We start from the raw sequence: 19,978 nt of genomic DNA on the forward strand, positions 1-19,978 counted from the left end.
AGCTTCCCGGTGTTGGCGTCGATGAGAACCTCTCGACGCTCCTCATCCGCGAGGGGCTGGAGCCGAGGCTTCGGCACCAGCAAGGACGCCTTGGGCGTCAACACCACCTTCAAAGGCACCCCGGCCCCATGCTTCGTAGCGAAAGCCTTCGGCGTCGTCTTCGGCGGCAGTGTGTAGCGGATAGGCGTCTGCGCTTTTGCTGGCTTTGGTGTAGGCTTCGGCACCACATCCTTCGGTTCGGGAGCGATAGCGTCCTTCCGAATCCGCTGCAGGGACTCCACAACCTTTTTTGTTAAGGCCGGGGAGGGCTGTACCGGCTCGAGCGATTTCCCCGAGTCCGGAGTCGGGTCGGCGAGAGGCACGGCCTTCGGCGCCGACACATCACCATCCTTGGCCTTGACGGCCGGAGTCGGCGCAGCCAGAGCTTCGGCGTCGTCCTGGCGCTTCTTCGGAGCCTTTTTCGGGTCATCGACCTCGACCACCTTCGGCGCCGACGCGGCCGCGTCGGTCGTCTTCGCCGTCGGCTTCGACACCGGGGCCTTTGGGTCGGCCATCTTGGCGTGGCTCTTGCTGTCGGCCATTTTGAATTTCTTAGACTTCGAGGCCTCTGGAGCCTTCTGTCCCACCAGTGCGACTTTCACTTTCGGTTTCGAAACCGTATGTGTGGACCCCGATGGCTTCACTTTCGTTTTCTTCAACGGGAGTGGCACATCAGAAATGTCCGTGGCCGGGCCCGGAGGCGAGGCCGTGGGACGATTAACAAGGTCTTGGGTAAGGCCTGAAGGCGATCCCTCGACCTGGGCCGTATAATGGGGGTTGACCCCTGAGTCAGTCTGAGGATGCTCCTCCTCTGAGCTATCCTCCACGGTGGCAATGGCCCCATCGTCGTCCCCTACCTCACCGACGACTTCCTCAAACTCCTCGTCTCCCGCGTCGTAGTTTTCTTCCTCCGACGCCGGGCTAGAGTCCGAAACTTGAAAGACATTGTCGTCTCCAACGTCTTCTTCGAAGATGTTGTCTGGCGGGGGCGCTGATAACTGGGCCTGGAGTCTAGCGGCCCGACGAAGCTTGAGAGTCTTCTTACACCGGAACTTTGAACAGGCCATACACCTGGCCTCATCATGGTCCGGCGACAGACATTTGTTGCACACTGGGTGCACGTCGAGGTGTGAATACTTGGAGGTGCACACCGGGCACCTTTTAAACGGGGTCCGTTCCATGTCTGGAGCGTCGAGTAGGCCCGTCCGCGCCGTCAGCACGCGGAAGGGCAGCAAGAGTTCGGAGCTGGAGAACAGTCAAACCCGAACGAAAAACGATACCGACGCCAAGCCTAAAGACCTTTTGGTCTCAAGTTAGGAAAGTTAAACAACTATCGATTCCGACAGAGGGAACCGAAACACATCCGAACCCAATGGCGGAAAAAAACAATCTGGGGATGGAGGCGATGCCCATGCGCACTGTAGTCCAGGGGAGGAGCCACCTATCTCGTGATACTTCGAAGACTCTTCCAGGACAACAATGTGCAATCATCCGGACCCAACACTAGGCGGCGATCTATGCACAGATATGAATTCAGAAGCCCACATGCCTCGAACATAAAGATAATAGAAATATATATACAGCTGAATGTATGCTTGGTTTCACAGACAACTGAATCTGCATTAATCAGGAGATAACAAAACCAAGAAATGGCATAACATTTACAAGACAAAAAGTTCACTGTGGTTTAAAAAACAAACCTAGCAGTCTTCTGTCATGACGACCATGTTCAAAGTGTGTCACACAGTGACAGTGACAGGTGGGTACCACATAAAAAGTATACCAAAATGCTTTAGAACGAAAAAGTGGTAGATTGCCAACCCACTTCCAGTTGGGCTCATGCCTCAACTATGCTTTGATTGACGGGGCATGAACAAGTCAAGGTCAAGTGGCCAAAGGGAGTGAAATAAGAGTGTTTTTAATAGAGTCAAAGATCGAGAACAGTAGCTAATGAGGCCAAGCAAACATGAATCTTGTATTTATTAGTCAAATTTGTGTGGTAGATTGTGACACATAAAACAGCTGTCACAAGCATTCTTGTTGTAATCCTTAATTGAACAGTTGCATCACCCTTGTCTGCTGGTTTGATTGCAATTGCTGAATCAATGCCCAAATGCTCTACAGTCTGAATTTCTTTATGTAATAAATTAAAGAACAAGCAATCTCCCCATACAGCTCTTATGTACCACTGGAGGGACATTCTAAAATGCAAACTGAAGGTGGATTTATTTTTTAATCATGTATTCTGGCCTTTGATGACTGGCTCTTTTGTCAACTCAAAGTGAGATCTACTTTCCTGAAAAAGTGTGCTCATTCTGTCTGGATTGTGAATTTGTCATCTGGATTGGTTGGAATAAACCAGAGTCCTTAACTCATAATAAGTTGCTTTGATTTCAAAATTGCTTCACTGTGATTACTACTACTAGTAGTGTTTGTGGCTCGCCGTGGCCTGTTGATTCCTTGGTTTACTCCTTGTGTCAATGGGACAGTGGGGGAAACCAGTGTACTTGCTGAGTGAGTCTCCTCTTTCTTCTTCTCATTAAAAAAAAAGAGCACACTCACATGAAAAGTGTCTGGGGTATCCCCAAAGTAGAAGTTAAGGGAAAAAACTGTAAACCTGTATATATTTTGCACAATGCCTTCAGTACCCAGACGTTATTGTGTGAAATCCTTTCTCTGAATCCTCACTACTGCTACTCCAGTCATTAAAGTTAGATGTCCAATCTTGGCACCCACATTGGGCTTCTATATCTGATGCCACCCCTTTGAACCCTTTTTGTTGGTCTTCCCAGTCAATGTTTGAGAATAAACTTCAGTAATGTAAGGATAAACCCAGTCAAGAGAGAATTTAGCGACATATTTCTTTAGTTTTGTCGTCCTGTTTTGTGTCAGGAATTCCCTGCTCTCAATTATGGTTCTTATTGATATCTTCTAGTCGTTTTTGGAAATAATCAGTTGAAATGTAGCTTTATTATTGGTCTCTAAAACCTGAATTTGGATTAGCAAATTGTCCAGGAGGTGTGTGTCTGTATTCATGATTAAGATGGAGCTAGGGTATCAATATGATACAAGGTAAAATGCTGAAAGGGCATCATTTATTTAGAAAAAATTGTAAATTAAGATAAGTCGGAGTCAAAAACAGTTAATCTAAAGACATCCCAAATTAAATGATCAATCGTGTAACTCAATTATGAAAAAAGTATAAGCAGGCATGCACAAATTTGATTTCCAAAGGTAAAAACTTATATTGTTTAGGACTTGGTTCAAAATCACATTATGGGGGTTCTTTGAACATACATAACCTGACATACATTAAATCAAGTACAGAAAACCCAAAGTCTCTCTTGAAACACCTAGATTAATGCAAGTAAAATCCACTCTCTTGAATAATGGAACCAGTCCTTTGTACATATTACTTAATCCAAAGATCCATTGATTACTGTACGAGAAGTGTAACCGACATCAATATTTCGGTCTCTTGTGTCACATGTACGTGAGACCATCCTCAAGGAAATGCCAACTAGAACATGGGGAACATTTACTACAAATATTTTCTCTATAAAACTTTGCTTTCAAAGCGGTCAGGACATAAAGTTTGCTACTTTAAATGGCACGAAATGCTTTTCCATCAGCACTATGGCCACCTTTCAACACAATCTAAATGAAACTGGGGAAAACATGGATTGATAAAATATACATCTACCACTTGCTGGAACACATCCCATTACCATCAAACTCTTATAATCACACTAATGTGGGATTTAAAATTATGTCATGTCCAGAAATACAGTACCCCACTTAGAGACAGTGTACATTTTACTTTCACCAAGGAACTGAATTACAGCTTTTTAACAGTTATTCCATAGTAAACCAATGTCACAGAAGTAGCCTACAATCTAAGGGCCTGATTACGATCTTGGCAGATGGGGTACTCCATCACAAACTTGAGGGATATCTCGTCCGCCGTATTAGAAGTTCGATAGGACATAATGGAACTTGTGATATGGCGGACGGGATATCCGTCACGTTTGTGATGGAGTATCCCACCCGCCAAGATTGTAATCAGGCCCTTAGTCACATTTAGGATCCTGATAGAATGGTTCTCACAATGGAAGAATATTCTTTTAAAAAAAATTAAATCTATGCATGACGGCATCCTGGTCAGTAAGGAGTAATTCTTTAGAATAGTCACAGATTTTCTTTTAATTACAGCAACGGAAAAAGTTATCCGAGATGTCAAGACAGTAATTGTAAGGGATTGCATTTAAGGATTTCAGGGGAAAAAGAAGCAGAATACTGCAACACTGCAAAGGTCAATAAAGTTCCTTCAATTAGTTTTACTTCATGTAAGTAGATGTACATAGGGAGATTGAAGTCAATCAAGAAAGACATATTATTTTAGGTTTCGATTTCCTTTGCGCTCCTATTCAGAGCACACAAGAGAAACGTAGGGCAAGCATGTCTGAATATGGAAATAAAAAAGGAGCTATGTTGGAATTGTAGGCAAAAACAATTGCCAATATTATGATCAAAGTTTAGAAAAAAATCAAACATAACAATATCAATTAAAATCAGAGAACAAATTGCCGATTTTTCAAAGGACAAAGGTTAGTAAAATAGTATGAGATTGGTGAATTTCTAAATCCAATATCAATCAAAGCAATCAAATATTGAAAACAGATAAGAGCTTGAAGAAGTGAAAATGGAAATCACCACTAAACCAGAAAATGGAGAGTTAGCTGGGCCAGACAGATTTCAGTGTGAGTACTATAAAGCTTACTGTAATAATAAAGGGTCAACTCAACAAAATGTTATTGCACAGAAAAAATGTAGGCCTCTACTATTCAATTTTTTTTATCCTGATCCACAGGATCAAGGTGACTTAATTTTAGCATATCAAAGTGAACTCACAACAGCAGCAGATATGGTAAATATTTCACCATAACAAATGGGGGTAGGATGGAAAAGGGGGCATAAAAATGAGCGTCAGGCTGTGCTATCAAACTCCTAGGCAGTGGTGCTGCCAGTCCCACTTTGAAAACAATTGCACATTCCATTTGGGAATGCAATGGGAATGCTCCGGATTGTCATGGGGGTGTGCGTAAGGGGATGTGGGTAAGGGGATGTCTCTAAAAAGAATAATATCCAACAAGTACAAAAAAAAAAAAAACATTAATTATAAAAATTCTTATTCTTCCACTCTTAACCAGAATTGCCACCAAATGGGCAATCCCCTTAGGTATACATGAGGAATACCACCCTAGGAAATCTATGGTTGATGTAGATTTTCAGGAGTATTTTCTGAGATTTTTTTTAGAAGTTCAAAGTTTGCAATGTGCTCCAAACATTATGATCCCAATCACAGTAGATGTTCAGTGGCCTTTTAAGGGTTTTGTGATTCAATCCTTTTGATCTTTGCTTAAGTTCCTGTTAAATGGAATACTGAATGGAAAATTACCTTCAGTACCGTGAAGCCAAGTCACAATAATGGATTCCAGGTGAGTTTTGCACAAGGAAATTGAAGTAGCACATTCCCCATCGATTAATGCAGGTGATAATTCCCCGTTTAGACCTTTAAAAAAGCATTTTAAACATGCTGCACTTGAGGAATGTGTCCTGTGCATCCATCTGGCACCTCCATTAGTCTTTTTTCCTACACCTTCAAAATGTTTTTTTCCCCCAGGTGAAGAACTCTTGAAAAACGTTTTTCACATTCAAAATGCACATTTATCCAGCCTTGGTTTGGGAAAATACACAAACTGGGTATTCTTCACTTCCACAATGACTACTTTAATGTCCCTCTTCTGGGAGCACTCCTCCTCCTATTATTAAACTAGCAACTGTGGAAAAGCTGTATCTGCTCTGATTTCTCCATAGTTGCAAGCTGTATCTGTGTCTGCAGATGTGCACAGAGCTACATTCTGGAAATCAGGATCCAATATCTAAGCCCATAGATGGTTCTTATTGTGCACTTAAGTCAAACTTCGTGGATAAAACTGGTTGAATTCAGACCCAATAATGTGATTAAGACTTTTTTGCATCTTTATGTAAACTGATTGTTTCAAAGTTTACAAGGTGGGGAATATCAGACTCCGAGTAGGTAATGGCATTTTTTGCACTTACCTCTGCAAACATATACAAGGTCAGTAAAGGCAGCATCCAAGACCTTGAAAAGCTCACACATTGAAAAACACTTTGGCATATCACTTTCAGTCAGTCAATTAAAAAGTATAAAAGCACAAAACACTTAAATTCACTCATTATAGTCACACGCCAAGGATATTATACTCACACTTCAGTTAATTATGGAAATGAGTGGAACAACTTGGTCTTCAATAACGAATCACTGAGTTAGGTAGAATACTAGAATTGGTAACACAATTAGCGTTGTAGCACGTCTGACCCAGCATCCATGTGAAGTAGTTGGATTTTCACCATCACACAATAGAGTAAGAAGGTCAGTTGGAGGTGGGTGAAGTACCAGGTAAAAACAGCTGAAATTTCAACTTGCTCTACAGTCTGAAATCCTTAAACTAATGCTCATTCAAACAGAGGGCCATTAGTCAACGCAAATCATATGCTCAAAGTACAAGGAAGGCCGTACTCAGAAGGCTCTATGCAGCGCATCCTTCAAATAAATATTTGACCTGTTTGGGAAGTTTGGAGGCGCTCATCAGGAAAAATTGTAAAGCATGCACAGGGAAAAAACTTCCAGATTGTGGGGGCTATTGCTTTTTTTGCCTTCAATAGCAAAATCTAACAGCCTGATTCATGAAAGACCCGTTTTGCGAGTCTTCAATAGCGATTCATAAGGAATCGCTATTACAGGCTCGCAAAACGGGATTCATGTAGGAATCGCAAAAAAAAAAAATGCGATTCCTACATATTCCTTATTTGCGATTAGCAAATTGCTAATCGCAAATAAGGATTTCCTCCCCAATCATTCCTATGGGCCTAAAGGCCCGTAGGAATGAATGGGGAGGAAATCCTTATTTGCGATTAGCAATTAGCTAATCGCAAATAAGATAGCGATTTAAAGGGTGCCAGGGGTGTCCAAAGGACACCCTGTAGCACCCCTTAAATGCAAATTTAAACAGGTGTTGCACACACACATGTCCAAAGGACATGTGTGTGTGCAACATGCAACTTAGAAAAATGCTTTTAAAAGCATTTTTCTAAGTTTTCGCTATTTACCACGAGGTTTCACCTTGCGGTAAATAGCGGGCCGAAATTGCGAATTCGCAATTTTAAAATGGATGATGAATTGAATTTAAGGAATCTCAAATAGAGATTCCTTAAATGTCATTCCTCGCAAAATAGCGAAATCGCTCTTACTGATTTTTGCATTTGGGATGATGAATCCCAAATGCAAAAATCGCAATCGCAAAGGGCCAGATTCTCAGAATCTGGCCCTTTGCGAGCGCAATTCAGCTTGATGAATCAGGCTGTAAGTTTTTAATTTTGCTACTGAAAAACAAACATGGTTTCCACTTATCAGATGAGTGACTTTGTGGCTCCACATAAGGAACAAGCTCCTCATGGGAAGAGGTGGAAATATAATACAGACGCGTGGGCCTTAGTCTCTGCTGACCTGTGGGGTGCCCCTCAGACTCTGAATGACCCCATTAGACCATAGCATTGCCCTTTGACAATCAAAGATGGCTAATTACACTGATAAACGGGGCTACAAACCATTGCATACAAAAGAATACCAATTGAATGTAGAACGAACTGGGTCAGTAGATTTTTTGCAGCACTTAATAAATATTAGATTTTAAGGATATGATGTGACAAACAGTTCAGCTTCAGATTATTATCCCTAACGTACACATATACTGGATTAATTGCTAACACACAAACATGGTGATTCCGTTCAGCTGTCATACAACATTTAATACATAAGACCTTTACCTTAACTCAGAATACAGGCAGCAAAGTGCATGCAGAAAAACACAAACTCGGTAACTACTAACTGCACACGCCCAGCCTTGTGATTCAAGTGTTAACAGTCTGTTGCTAGTCATGCGCTTCACTGTTACTCACCCCAGAATAAAGAGTTAATGTTTTTCTGTGCAATGCTTACCTGAACTATGCCATTAACATGGAAGCACATTACAAGTTCTGGGACATTGCATATTAAGTTATCCAACCAATAATCAATCCCAGTCAGCACATTGATTGGTTTATTATTATCTCTGCAGAGAAACAGAAAACAAGCTGGTATCATGCCACTCAAAAGCAGAAGCCACATTTTCATCATGATTTTCAGAACACATTTTTTATTTTACATTCAGTCTTAAAGGTACACTACAGGATATAATTAAAACCTTTATGAGGGTGTCAGTACTAATTTTATTCATAGTTTATAAATCTACCATTTGTAGAGTCCAGTAAGAACATAAGCCCTGAATGAACAGAGGAGTAGATTACCTACCTGTAGAACTTCGCTTTGGTCATTGTTTGTCCTGGAATCACGTGCTATATTCATATCAAGTTTTGGATGGATCATGAATAGCTCAAATTGTTTGTAAAGGTGCCGAGTGAAGGCCCGCAATGAAACCTGTGTAGTTCATCAGAACCTCTATTCCCTCTGAATGAACATTGCATTCAGAAGGTCTCGTTTCGCTGTTGAATATTAGAACTAGATTTTTCAGTTTATACTTTTACCTTGTGAGAATGGTCGGCTGGGTTGCACTTTAACCTAGTATGTTAAACCACTTTTGGACACATCATACACATCTACAGAGGCTGACTCAAGAACCAGAGGAGGCAGGTGCACGACGGCAGGATCCATGCTGGGTTTTCTGGATAACCACTGACAGTGTAAATTATTTTCTTTTAATTAAAACACCTGTATGAAGATGCATGTGAACATTCTGAAAACCTGGCACATATCCAGTCCTCCTGGATATACATCGGATACCTATTTTATGGTTTACCTAGGTTTGGCATAGATTGCTGACAATAATTATGATGCACAGGAGACTGAGGAAATGTGATACATCTGGATACATTTCTTAATATTACTTGCCCGTATCTGCGCAGAATAAAATAATCTGTCAGCTCTGCAAAGTTATGCACTAAAGATCAAATCATCATTTGCATTTTGGGCAGTTCCTCCATCATTATCTTGCTGCAACTTAACAGTATCTTATTCTGCCCTCCCCAGAAGTGTTCTTGGCATACCAGCAAACTAGCTGTTGTTAATCAATAGGTATGTTTTACACATGATGTATATCAGTCTGGCAGAGTTCCTATTATCATGTTCTACATGACTAAAATCGAAAGACTAAGGCATTGAGAAGCTGATAGAATGGCTTAGATTACTGTGATGGGTGAAAAGATGTTCAGCACAAAAGCCTGAAGTGGAGATGGTAAAATCTTGTTCCAAAGGAACAGGACAGGCCCTGCAGTGGCATGCCTGAGCCATTTTTAAAGGGTTACTGAGTGGGTGGAACAATCAGTGCTGCAGGCCCACTAATAGCATTTACATTTCAGGCCCTGGCCTACTATAGTGTACTTTACTAGGGGCATATAGGTAAATTAAATAGGTCAGTTGTGGATAAGCCATTGTTACCATGTATAGTGTACAGAGCATATGCACTTCATGAAATGAAATTAAAGTTTCATAAAGCGCGTGTATGCCTTTGCATCTTGGCGCTAGTGCTGTCTTTGCAGTTGAGCGGAGGGAATTGGTTTAAGACTTGGGTACGAAAAGCTATATTTTTAGCAATTTTCTAAACAACTGTCTGTTGGTTTGGCTTCTCAGTGTAAGAGGCAGAGTGTTCCAGAGTTTACAGGCCAGATGGAAAAAGTTTCTCCCACCCCGTTTTACTGTCTTTACCCTAGGGATGTCCAGCAGACAGGCAGTTGATAACCTAAGATTCCATTGTGGGACGTACCATCTGATGAATTTGCTTAAGTAGACAGGGCCAACACCGTAGGGGACCTTGTGAACAATACACAGGGACCCTCGCCTGGACCGGTAGCCAGTGTTAATCCCGAATACTTTGGGACACCAAACTCAATTTGACGATTTTAAGCAGTAATTGTGCTGCTACATTTTGAAGTGACTGAAGCTTGCATAGGGTCATCTGTTTTGCTCCCAGATGGAAGGCGTTGCAGTAGATAATAACTTATTACAGCTCTTCTGTGCTGAATCACAATGCACTACCTGTTAAGTAGGAAATACTTGTATAAATCCAGTAGTAACACAGATGTAACCTACACACAGAGAAATTATTTGTGACATCTGGCTAGTCTTTTGAGATGCTCCTCATATGCGGATGTTTAAATATCGCCATCATCGTACTGGGCCAAACTGAAAACCCTTTATATTGATTCTATATTTCTCCGATTAGGCACTCTCTGTGGCTGTGCCTTTTAAGAATATAGAAATAAACTTCCTTAGAGTAGAAACCCAATTTTAACCTACACAAACTGCATAAAAACACCAGAGTTATTAAATCTGGCACTTTTGTGTGGAAGAAATAATTGGCCTTGACCCAATTTGTTGTCTTCTGTGTTGGGGAGATAATTACTAGTGATCACAATGCCTAGCTGTAGAAGCATCAAGGAAAATGAGTCCCTTGTCTTTGAAAGGAGGAGGTTTCAGGATTAAGAGTGACTGTGAAATTGAGCATACTAAACCATTTTGTATACATTCAGAAGGCAGAGATACACTATTTCCTTCAACTGCGGCAAAATTAGGGGATACAGTGGTAAAAAAACAGAAACTGAAGTGTGCGTACTCTGCAATCAATCATTAGTTTAGTGAGTAGCTGAAGAATGGCACATGTTCACTACCTTATGTTTCAGCTATGGTCTTGGTGTAGGTAAAAAAAATATATATTACCCTTCACTCAGAAGAAGGAATGCAAAAATCTCTAAAGGTAAATACTTATCCTCACTACCAAATCACTACCAAGGACCATGTTGTGACACATTTAAACACAGCGAGTTAAAGTGTGCTACAGGACATCATTTTTGATTTTCCAGAACTCATAAAAAAGGATATCAATAAACTTTTTCATAACTTATGCTTGCATAAATTACAATGGTAGAGTCTACGTCTATAGAGAAGCACAACAAAACAGTAGTGCAAAACCAAATATTATATGGTAAATGAACAGTGTGCCATGTAAGCAGAAATCTAATTGCAATGTAGCATTCTCTAAACAGCTCAAGATTCAGTGCTCTTTAAATCATATGTGAATATTAAGAAGAGACCCTGTGATCATAATGCAATGTTTAGAGATCTGCACCCCTCACTTGATTGAGGTTTTTGTACAATGCTTGTATTTCAGGATATAAGATGTGTTCTGTTATACCAATACATCACCTAACCCTTACCCGACACAAGCTGATGGAGTCCATTCCTCCCTTTTACTTCCTCTTCTTGTGTTATGCTCAAATTTCCATGCACCTCTTACCTGCATGTGTCTTTAACTACAACATTATGTAAAAGCAGGTAGATATGTAAACCTTGTACAGTGTAAACTCCTCTTCTGCCTGTTAGCCCCACGAAAACATCCTCAACCAAATGAACCAGAATGCTTTATTTACTTATGTGTTTCTGTGGAGTATAAAAACAGCTAAATGTTTTAACTATTTTGCACATTCTTCAGAAATTTACTAATGTCTTCAGCATTGTTGGAAATTTGCTGGTGCACAGTAGAAAGAGAACATTTGAAACATTTAAGGCATACAATTAAAAATTTGCATTAAACATAATGGAAGCAGAAAACAAAGTCTGAAATGCTGGTGAATGTCAAATATACAGTCAACATCCCCTTAATGCATGAACACATATTACATCCTCCCTAGTGAATGACAAATATGTAGAAGCAGAAAAGGGACGCTGAATACATGTAATTGTATTGGTATGTCCTTAGCAAATTACTTTGCATGTTATGGGTCATAAACCAGATCGGTCAGTCCTCCAGATCTGTGGAATGATCAGTACCAAAAAAAAAGAAAAACGATAGACGTTTTAGGAAATGAGGCACAGTCACTCCATACAACTGCGAAGCAAATTCACATGTTGTAGAGAAATTGTAAAATCCTACCTTAGACGTAAACTAACAGCAGGATATCGTCCTCCTCCAAAAATGGGCATATTGGATCCTACCAACATGTGAATGTCTTCAAATGTCCAAAGAATATTTCGTAAAAAGTCATTTTTAAGACCCTTAATGAAAATAAAAACAAAATGAGTGCTTAATAATTGGTAATAGAAGAAGATAATGCAGAAAATAAGCAAAGAAAAAACAAAACCATGAAAATCATATTTAATTAATGCTGAACACAAATTGACAGATGCTATGAGAAGCTACTGCTAGAGATGATTTATTTGTCAACAATGCCAATTTGAAGCGCAATTAAAAAATGATCAGATACATTGGGATAATCGGCTTCAGATCAAGACGCCACAAAAAGCATACCTGACTGTTTTCACCGTCACTAAACAAAGGAGTAACGTTGTGTCCTTTGGGAGCTGAGGACACTTGCCCCCATGCACATAAGGGCTCAAGAGTCACACTTTCCTGTGAAAAGTTCAAGCACATAACGAGTGATTCTGGTGTTGTTTTATCAGGCTGCCAGATTAAAACTATAGACATGCCGAAAGCAGCAATCAAACACAATACAGTACTGACTCCACATATGCAGCTGCTTGAAAGAAAACGCATTTCCATTGGCTGATTATTATAGACATTTGAATAACATTAAACAGGCAAAAGGGAAGAGAGAAACATACAGGTGCTGACTAATACAAGCAGCTGATAAATTACATAAATGTATCTCAACAACCAAATGAAATTGGCAGCTCAACAAATATTTCATTTTGAAATGTTGGCATGCATAGAAATGCTGCACTTTTTAAAATGTATTTTATTCATTTTTCAAGAACCTAAAATAAACATTATCCCCTGTGACATGCTACTTAATTCATATACTAACTCCGAAGATTATCTAGCCCATAGATTCCGGACCTCTTTTCTACTCATTAGTAGAATGGTCCCCTTGATCGCTCCTCCGCCCAAGGAATCTTTCCTCTGTCCCTCACCCAGCTGCCCAAGACGCTTAGCTGCATGATCTTCAGCTTCACACTAACTGATCAATCCTGTTTAATTTGTTATATATGTGTCTGCCTTTTCCCAATGTTAAGTATGTTTATGTATGTGATGTTTAGCAATATGAACCGATTTCCACAACCTACTTTTGTTTTGTTTATCAAATCTGGGTCAACAGGACAGTTTTAGTCCCAAATATTGATAGTCAGCATTCCTTAACCCTTCGCTGCGGCGGCTATTCCACCGCAGCGCTAAGGGGGAGGGAGGCGGGGCCGCGCGGCGCTCCGGTGCTCGTGACGGAACCGCTCCGTCACGGCCCGCGGGTGAGCTGTGCTTGTGACGGACCGGTTCCGTCACGGCCCGCCCGCTCTTTAGAACGTCAGCGCAGGCGCGGAATTCGCACCGCACAGGCGCGGCGAGTGGGCCGTGACAGAACCGTTCCGTCACCAGCACAGCCCACCCGAGGCCCGTGACGGAACGGTTCCGTCACGAGCATGGGAGGGGTTAATATGTAATATCTGCCTTAACGATGATTACAGTTCCCTAGTGTGACCTTCATGACTATTGCAAAATGAACCAATAATTTCTCTGTTTAACTTTAATTTATCGACTGTCTGGTCATATTCCCAAATATTAATAGTCAGAATTCCTGGGTGCTACTATTCATTTTGTAATATCAACCTTTAGTATAACTTAAGTTCTCCGTTACTATCTTCATTTCAATCCTACTCCGCTCCAATAAGGCTGCCTTTGTTTTCTCTCAATCGGCACTCGCTGTACTAGCACCGGTATGCCTAGCTCAACACGTCGACCTGTCTCTTATCCACCCACGATTTTGACTTCCAGATCTCCATTGGCCAGGACCGACATGCCGAACCACAGCATCTGGACCCCATCTCTTAGTCCGTTCCCATGGTAAGAGCTCTCCAACATGCACACAACTGTGATTATTTGTAATTCCACTGTGCCACTCACAATACAACTTTATTCCCACAGCATATCCACCGGCCACATGCTGGTTGGTTCTCCCAGATCAATCTCTTGATTTTACCCCAGCACTTTCCGAGGGCTTGTTAAATCTGATGAATCCAACATACTGTAAATAATTACTTACGCTGGATCATCCCGGTTGGTATTCTATTCAAACCCACTGATATCACACTCATCGATTTCACAATGTCATGGATCTATTTTCTTCATTTCCACAGCGTCGCGTCACAATTTGTGAATTAATTTACCAAGACTTAACATATTACCTTGACTCAACACTGCGTCCCAGGTAAGACTTTTCTCAGGCATATATCGTTGTATATTGCATGGAGCCTTAATGCACCCTGATAAGATACCATCCTGTATATCGCCGCATGATTAACACTTGATTAGACACAATCCCTATAACAGTCAAATAGAGCATCTCTCACCATGCATTGGTAAAACTCTTAAAACGTGTAATTTCTATTCTTTGCATTTTTAATCTCTCATCCTTTTCTTTCCCCCTCTTTTTCCTCCTTTATACTTCCAGAACCTTGGATGACAGGCAAAATGCATCAGGCACTCAATTGCTCTGTCCTGAAGATGATCCCAGCATTTAGTTAAAGGGATCGAAACATCATTGACTGTACGCTCTCTGACATAAAATATATATTGTATATTAATATGTGCTTGGAGTGTTCTTACATATCTGATGCCGGACTAAATTGTTATAATTCTTTCTGGCCATGCATCCATGTATTGCTTGAGCCTTTTCCTGTTTTTACGATACACATGTCCCCACTTATTTGTTTTCTTATACTTTTGTCAATAAAATATGATGTCCAGTGGGACAATCCAAGTATATATATATCATTCAGGAGAGGAGTTGGCCTAACGGCTAGGGCGGTCAATCTCGAATCTGGGGAACTGGGTTTGAGTCTCGGTAACGACGCTGAACATCCTGTGATTCTGGGCAAATCACTTAATCTCCCTGTGCCTAGCAAAAAAGAATGTTTCCTCATGTAATGCAACTGGTGCTATGTAAAGCGCTCTGATACCCTATACCTTCGGGTCAAGTTTGCGCTATATAAAACTCCGAGAAAAATAAGTTTGTATTTATATATATGGTTTTCCGCAATAGTTTCTATTTTATGGACCTTTGTTACTAAAAATAGCTTGTAACCTAGGTCCTTGACCAATTTTTGGATCCCTTGTTTTTGTAAAACACGAACATTTGTAAAGCCCATTACCAAGATGGACATGTTAACCACCTGTCTTTGATCATTTCGGGCCTGATTTAGATATTGGCGGTATTTCCGTCTTCTCGTCACTTCGGCAGTTCCAAGTACTCTGTCGAACTGATGGCAGTCCCCCTGGCGTTTTTAGAAGTTGCGACAACAGACAGGTTTGCGCGGCGGCGGTAGTCCTCTCAGCTAGCTAACAGTACTCCATCACCACCAGGCCAGCAAGTTTACGCCAATGTAGATTTTCTCTTTATGCTGGCGGTGTCCTTGCAGAAGAGTCCTGACGGAGTGAGGCCATGGTGGTGTGGAGACAGGCAAGTACTACTCATCATTATCTTCATAATTTATATGTAGGTAATGTATAATGCCCTTTTTTTCATGTAGCATTGCACACAAACAACATGCACACACTACTGAATGTACACCCACAGGCACCACAAGCACAACACCCACAAACACCAAATTAATATATTTTTAAAGTGTCTATACAGGTGTGTTAATTTTACAACGATAAGTTATCAAATTAACACATATGCATCACACATAAACAGACTGCATGTGAGAGTAATGTAAAAATACACAGGGAGATAGTAAATGTTAACACACGGTTCATAGGGAGACAAGGGACACAGAAGCCTCCCTTAGATTTCGGCAACTAGCTTCAATAGTTAAAACTGAAGCCCATGATAAAGAAAAACTGACCTGAAACTGTAAACTTTTCAGACTGCACTTAAGAGTTTTAGTTGTAGCCTCCAGAACTTTGCACAGGTTCGCAATAGAGTTAACCTGTAATCATTATTGCCCCATAAATGGGGATGCTCTTCAACTTCCACATCCGAGTTGCTGTGCGTGCAGCCTCATTAGATTGCAACACCATCATGTTATCAGAAGCAAAAGTGTCAATGGTTTCTGGTACGAAGAAATGGTAATATCAATCACTCTGTCTTTACCATCTTGGTGGATATTATTGTTTAAGACTTTCTTTGACAAATGTGGTGTGTTTGTTGGAGGCAAAATCAGTAGTCTCTCCGGAGGATAATGGTGAATATGTGCCATTATAAGGAGCAGCCTTGGTAACAACCCTAAAATAGCCTTTGTTTTGGGATGTGCTAGATATGCCCTACAGAAGGATCAGGGAAATGGTGTACTGTTAAGGGCTAAGCCACCTCTTTCTAATTCAAAAAGAATATAGTAACAAGAGGCAAACTGATTTTACTATCTCTTCTCCTATCAAAATACACTAGGTGATCCTGAACCCCAGGGAGCTGGCTTATGGACAGACCTGGTGTAATACTATTTGTTCTGCACGCAGGGCTCCTTCATTTTAAATTTCTCAAATAAAAAATTATTAACTACCTACTAGTCCATTATGAGCTAACAGCGCTTCCTTCCCTGACTATTTATTTATTTATTTATTTATAAAGTTTTATATAGCGCAAACTTGACCCAAGAGGGTATCGGAGCGCTTTACATTCAGGATTGTTGCGTTACAAGTTACATCAGATACAAGAGCATAATAAGGTACAGTACACAAACAATGTTTCAATATTTTGTAGGAGGGAGGGGAGGAAGGAGTAATAGCGGGGAGACAAGGAGGAACAATGCCTGGGCACTGAGCGGACAGTACAACAACGATGCACTTAGAACACTTCAGACATCGCACAAGTCCTGGGATAGTACCACTCCGGCATGAAGTGCCGTTTTTGTGTTAAACACACTAATAGGAGCATCGTAGTCACTCAGAGCTCCTCTAATCATCAGGCAATCTTAACCGTCAAAAGGTTCTTATACAGATTTGGTTTTCTAATTTTATTGTGATTTTATACTTCCAGGTGAAAAACCAACATGGACATGCTGTAAAGTACCCCACAATAAATGTAATCATTACACCTTGAAATGCTTGGAAAATCAGTCAATGTAACCCAGATCATGTGTCTTTTCCGTATAAAACTCCAAGAGATAAACCTTGTACTCACACTACTATTGTAACCTTGTCACCTCTCTCTACACCGCTTAGAAGCAATTCAGTAATGCAATGCACACAATACAAAACTATAATACTTTGCCTTCAAGAAACATTTCTAACCTTTTCCCTGCTGTGGTACATGGGCATGCCAGAGCAATTGTTTTTACAAACTTCCTAGAGGTCTCAAACTAGGGGAATCTATCAGAGACCTTCCTGCTTTAGGACTGTAAACAGGTGTTCACTGGCAAATAAAGTCCACTCTGTTAGTGAGTATGATGTCACAGCAGTAAAACAGTCAAATCATGCCACAGTACTAAAGAAGAATAAAGATGGGTTTATGTAAAGGTTTAGATATAGACAGTGCTGCGCCTTTAGTAGTGTAGTTAAATGCTGCACAAAATACTTCAAGCCATCTGGCATGTATTTAAATGGATCTACTGAAGAAAGATAGAGCAACACAGGAATATGTAAATGAACAATAACCTGATTAGAAGAGCCAACATCTTCAGATATTGAGGAAGGAGTCTCGAAGGGGGCTGGCCATGAGGCTCTTCCTGCTTCACCACTCTCATCAGGAGTTGCAGCATCTGTCGGCTCATCTCTAGAGGAAGTAACTGGTTCGGCTGCATCATCCCCATTTATACTGAATGAGACAGAAAGTAAAAAGTTACCCAACCCTTCTTAAACATGCTTCCATCTTCACTGCCTTCACATCAGGTTTAGGGGTGTACTAATAAATGTTCATTCAGAAGAAACAAAAAAAAGCATATAACGTAGAACCAAGTAAAATAACAGTATATCTATGAAACTGAGAAAAGTTATAAACTGACATACATTACCTGTAATATAAAAACTTTGACAGAATAGCCTTTTGGTACCAGTGCTCTTTACTTTTCTTTTTCCTCTGCCACTTTTGGTCTATTAATCTTTGATAGAAGTCTTTCAACCATGTCCAATCTCCAGTCTAAAATTGAAACACCAGCAAGTGATTTATGAAGGGAAAAAAACATATGATGAGCGGCATGGCTTTTAAAACATGTCTGTCATGTAACTATAAGAAACAATATCATGCTAACGAATGATAAATGTACTAAAACTAGAACCATATCACATTGTTGTCATTAATTTTGACGGAGGGCACCAGACATAATACCATGAGTGTGTACTATGTGAGGTCATAAGCAGTGTGTTGCGGGGGTGTTAGCTCAGGTAACTAACTGCTGAATTTCTGTGGTTCGTGGGTGTAAAATCTAAACCCAACTATAACGTCCCTGTGACCTTTGTTTTTTTAGATAGATCGATAAGATAGCTAGATATAGATACACAGGCAAATATACACACACAAAAAAAACAATCTACTGTGGGTCACCAGTAGGTAGTTATAGTTCGGAACTAGCTTTATAGGAAAAGCATTTTGTTGACTTGCTAATAACTTTTGCGCCATTCGACGAATCTTCACGAAATTTTCCCAAAAAGTGACCTTCTGATTCCTGTTGTGCATGGAAGGTTTTGGAGGCATCTGTCAAGCGGGTGCCGAGAAAAAAGTGTTTCTCCCATGTTTATTCCCATACAGACAGAACTTATGGACAGAATTACACCATATTTGGCAGAGAGGTAACCCTGAGTCCAGAAAGGGCCCTTTTTGTGATCTACTGTAAATCCTTTCAGTAGTTTCAGATATGAAAGGAAAAACAAAATTTGTATATCTAGGGATGCAGACACTCTGCAAATGCAAACGATCTCCTGCATCTCGTGTGAGTGGCTGTGTGGGCGTGTGAGTGGTTGTATGGGTATGTGAGTAGTTGTCTGAGTAGCTTTGCGGTTGAGTGAGTGGGTGTGTGAGTGGTTGTGTGGGTCTGTAAGTGGGTGTGCGACTCGGTGGGTGTATGGATCTGTGTGTGGGTGTGTGAGTGGTTCTGTGGATGTCATCAGTGATATCATTTGAGATGCATTCAGTGATGTCAATGACCATGTCATGAGTGAGGTCATTAGCAGTGCATTGAGGGTTATAAGCTATAGTTAACTCAGGTAACTATAACTGCTGAATTTCAATGGCTTTGTGCATGTGAAATCTGAGCCCAACTATTACTTTACTGTAACCTTTGATTTATTTATCAATTTTATTTCCTAACTGCAACCTGCAACATTTGAGAGTAGGTTTGTGGGTGGCTGTATAGGTCGATGAGTTAGTGTGTGTGTGAGTGGTCTGTGTGTGTGTGAGTGGTCTGTGTTTGTGTGAGTGGTCTGTGTGGGTGTGAGTGGTCTGTGTGTGTGTGTGAGTGGTCTGTGTGGGTGTGTGAGTGGTCTGTGTGGGTGTGTGAGTGGTCTGTGTGGGTGTGTGAGTGGTCTGTGTGGGTCTGTGAGTGGCTGTATGGGTCGGTGAGTGACTGTATGGGTCGGTGAGTGACTGTATGGGTCGGTGAGTGACTGTATGGGTCGGTGAGTGACTGTATGGGTCGGTGAGTGACTGTATGGGTCGGTGAGTGACTGTATGGGTCGGCGAGTGGCTGTATGGGTCGGCGAGTGGCTGTATGGGTCGGCGAGTGGCTGTATGGGTCGGCGAGTGACTGTATGGGTCGGTGAGTGGCTGTATGGGTCGGTGAGTGGCTGTATGGGTCGGTGAGTGGCTGTATGGGTCGGTGAGTGGCTGTATGGGTCGGTGAGTGGCTGTATGGGTCGGTGAG

General features: G+C 41.1%; 1 protein-coding gene across 4 annotated transcripts in view; it reads right to left on the minus strand.

Annotated features, from left to right (window-relative positions):
- The window catches only part of EDRF1 (erythroid differentiation regulatory factor 1), a 346,290-nt gene that overhangs the window by 221,593 nt on the left and 104,719 nt on the right, over positions 1–19,978 (minus strand). For 2 of the 4 annotated variants that reach the window (XM_086922575.1, XM_086922574.1), the window contains exons 5-9: positions 18,134–18,258; positions 17,778–17,937; positions 12,483–12,584; positions 12,108–12,229; positions 8,123–8,234 (exon numbers count right to left, since the gene is read on the minus strand). In XM_086922575.1, the coding sequence (XP_086778701.1) occupies positions 8,123–8,234; positions 12,108–12,229; positions 12,483–12,584; positions 17,778–17,937; positions 18,134–18,258 (621 nt within the window). The remainder of the gene's footprint in view (positions 1–8,122; positions 8,235–12,107; positions 12,230–12,482; positions 12,585–17,777; positions 17,938–18,133; positions 18,259–19,978) is intronic. The other 2 variants (XM_086922577.1, XM_086922576.1) reach the window with 1 other exon arrangement.

Source organism: Lissotriton vulgaris, chromosome 5, assembly GCF_964263255.1.
Source record: "Lissotriton vulgaris chromosome 5, aLisVul1.2, whole genome shotgun sequence".
In the NCBI taxonomy this organism is placed as follows: Eukaryota; Metazoa; Chordata; class Amphibia; order Caudata; family Salamandridae; genus Lissotriton; species Lissotriton vulgaris.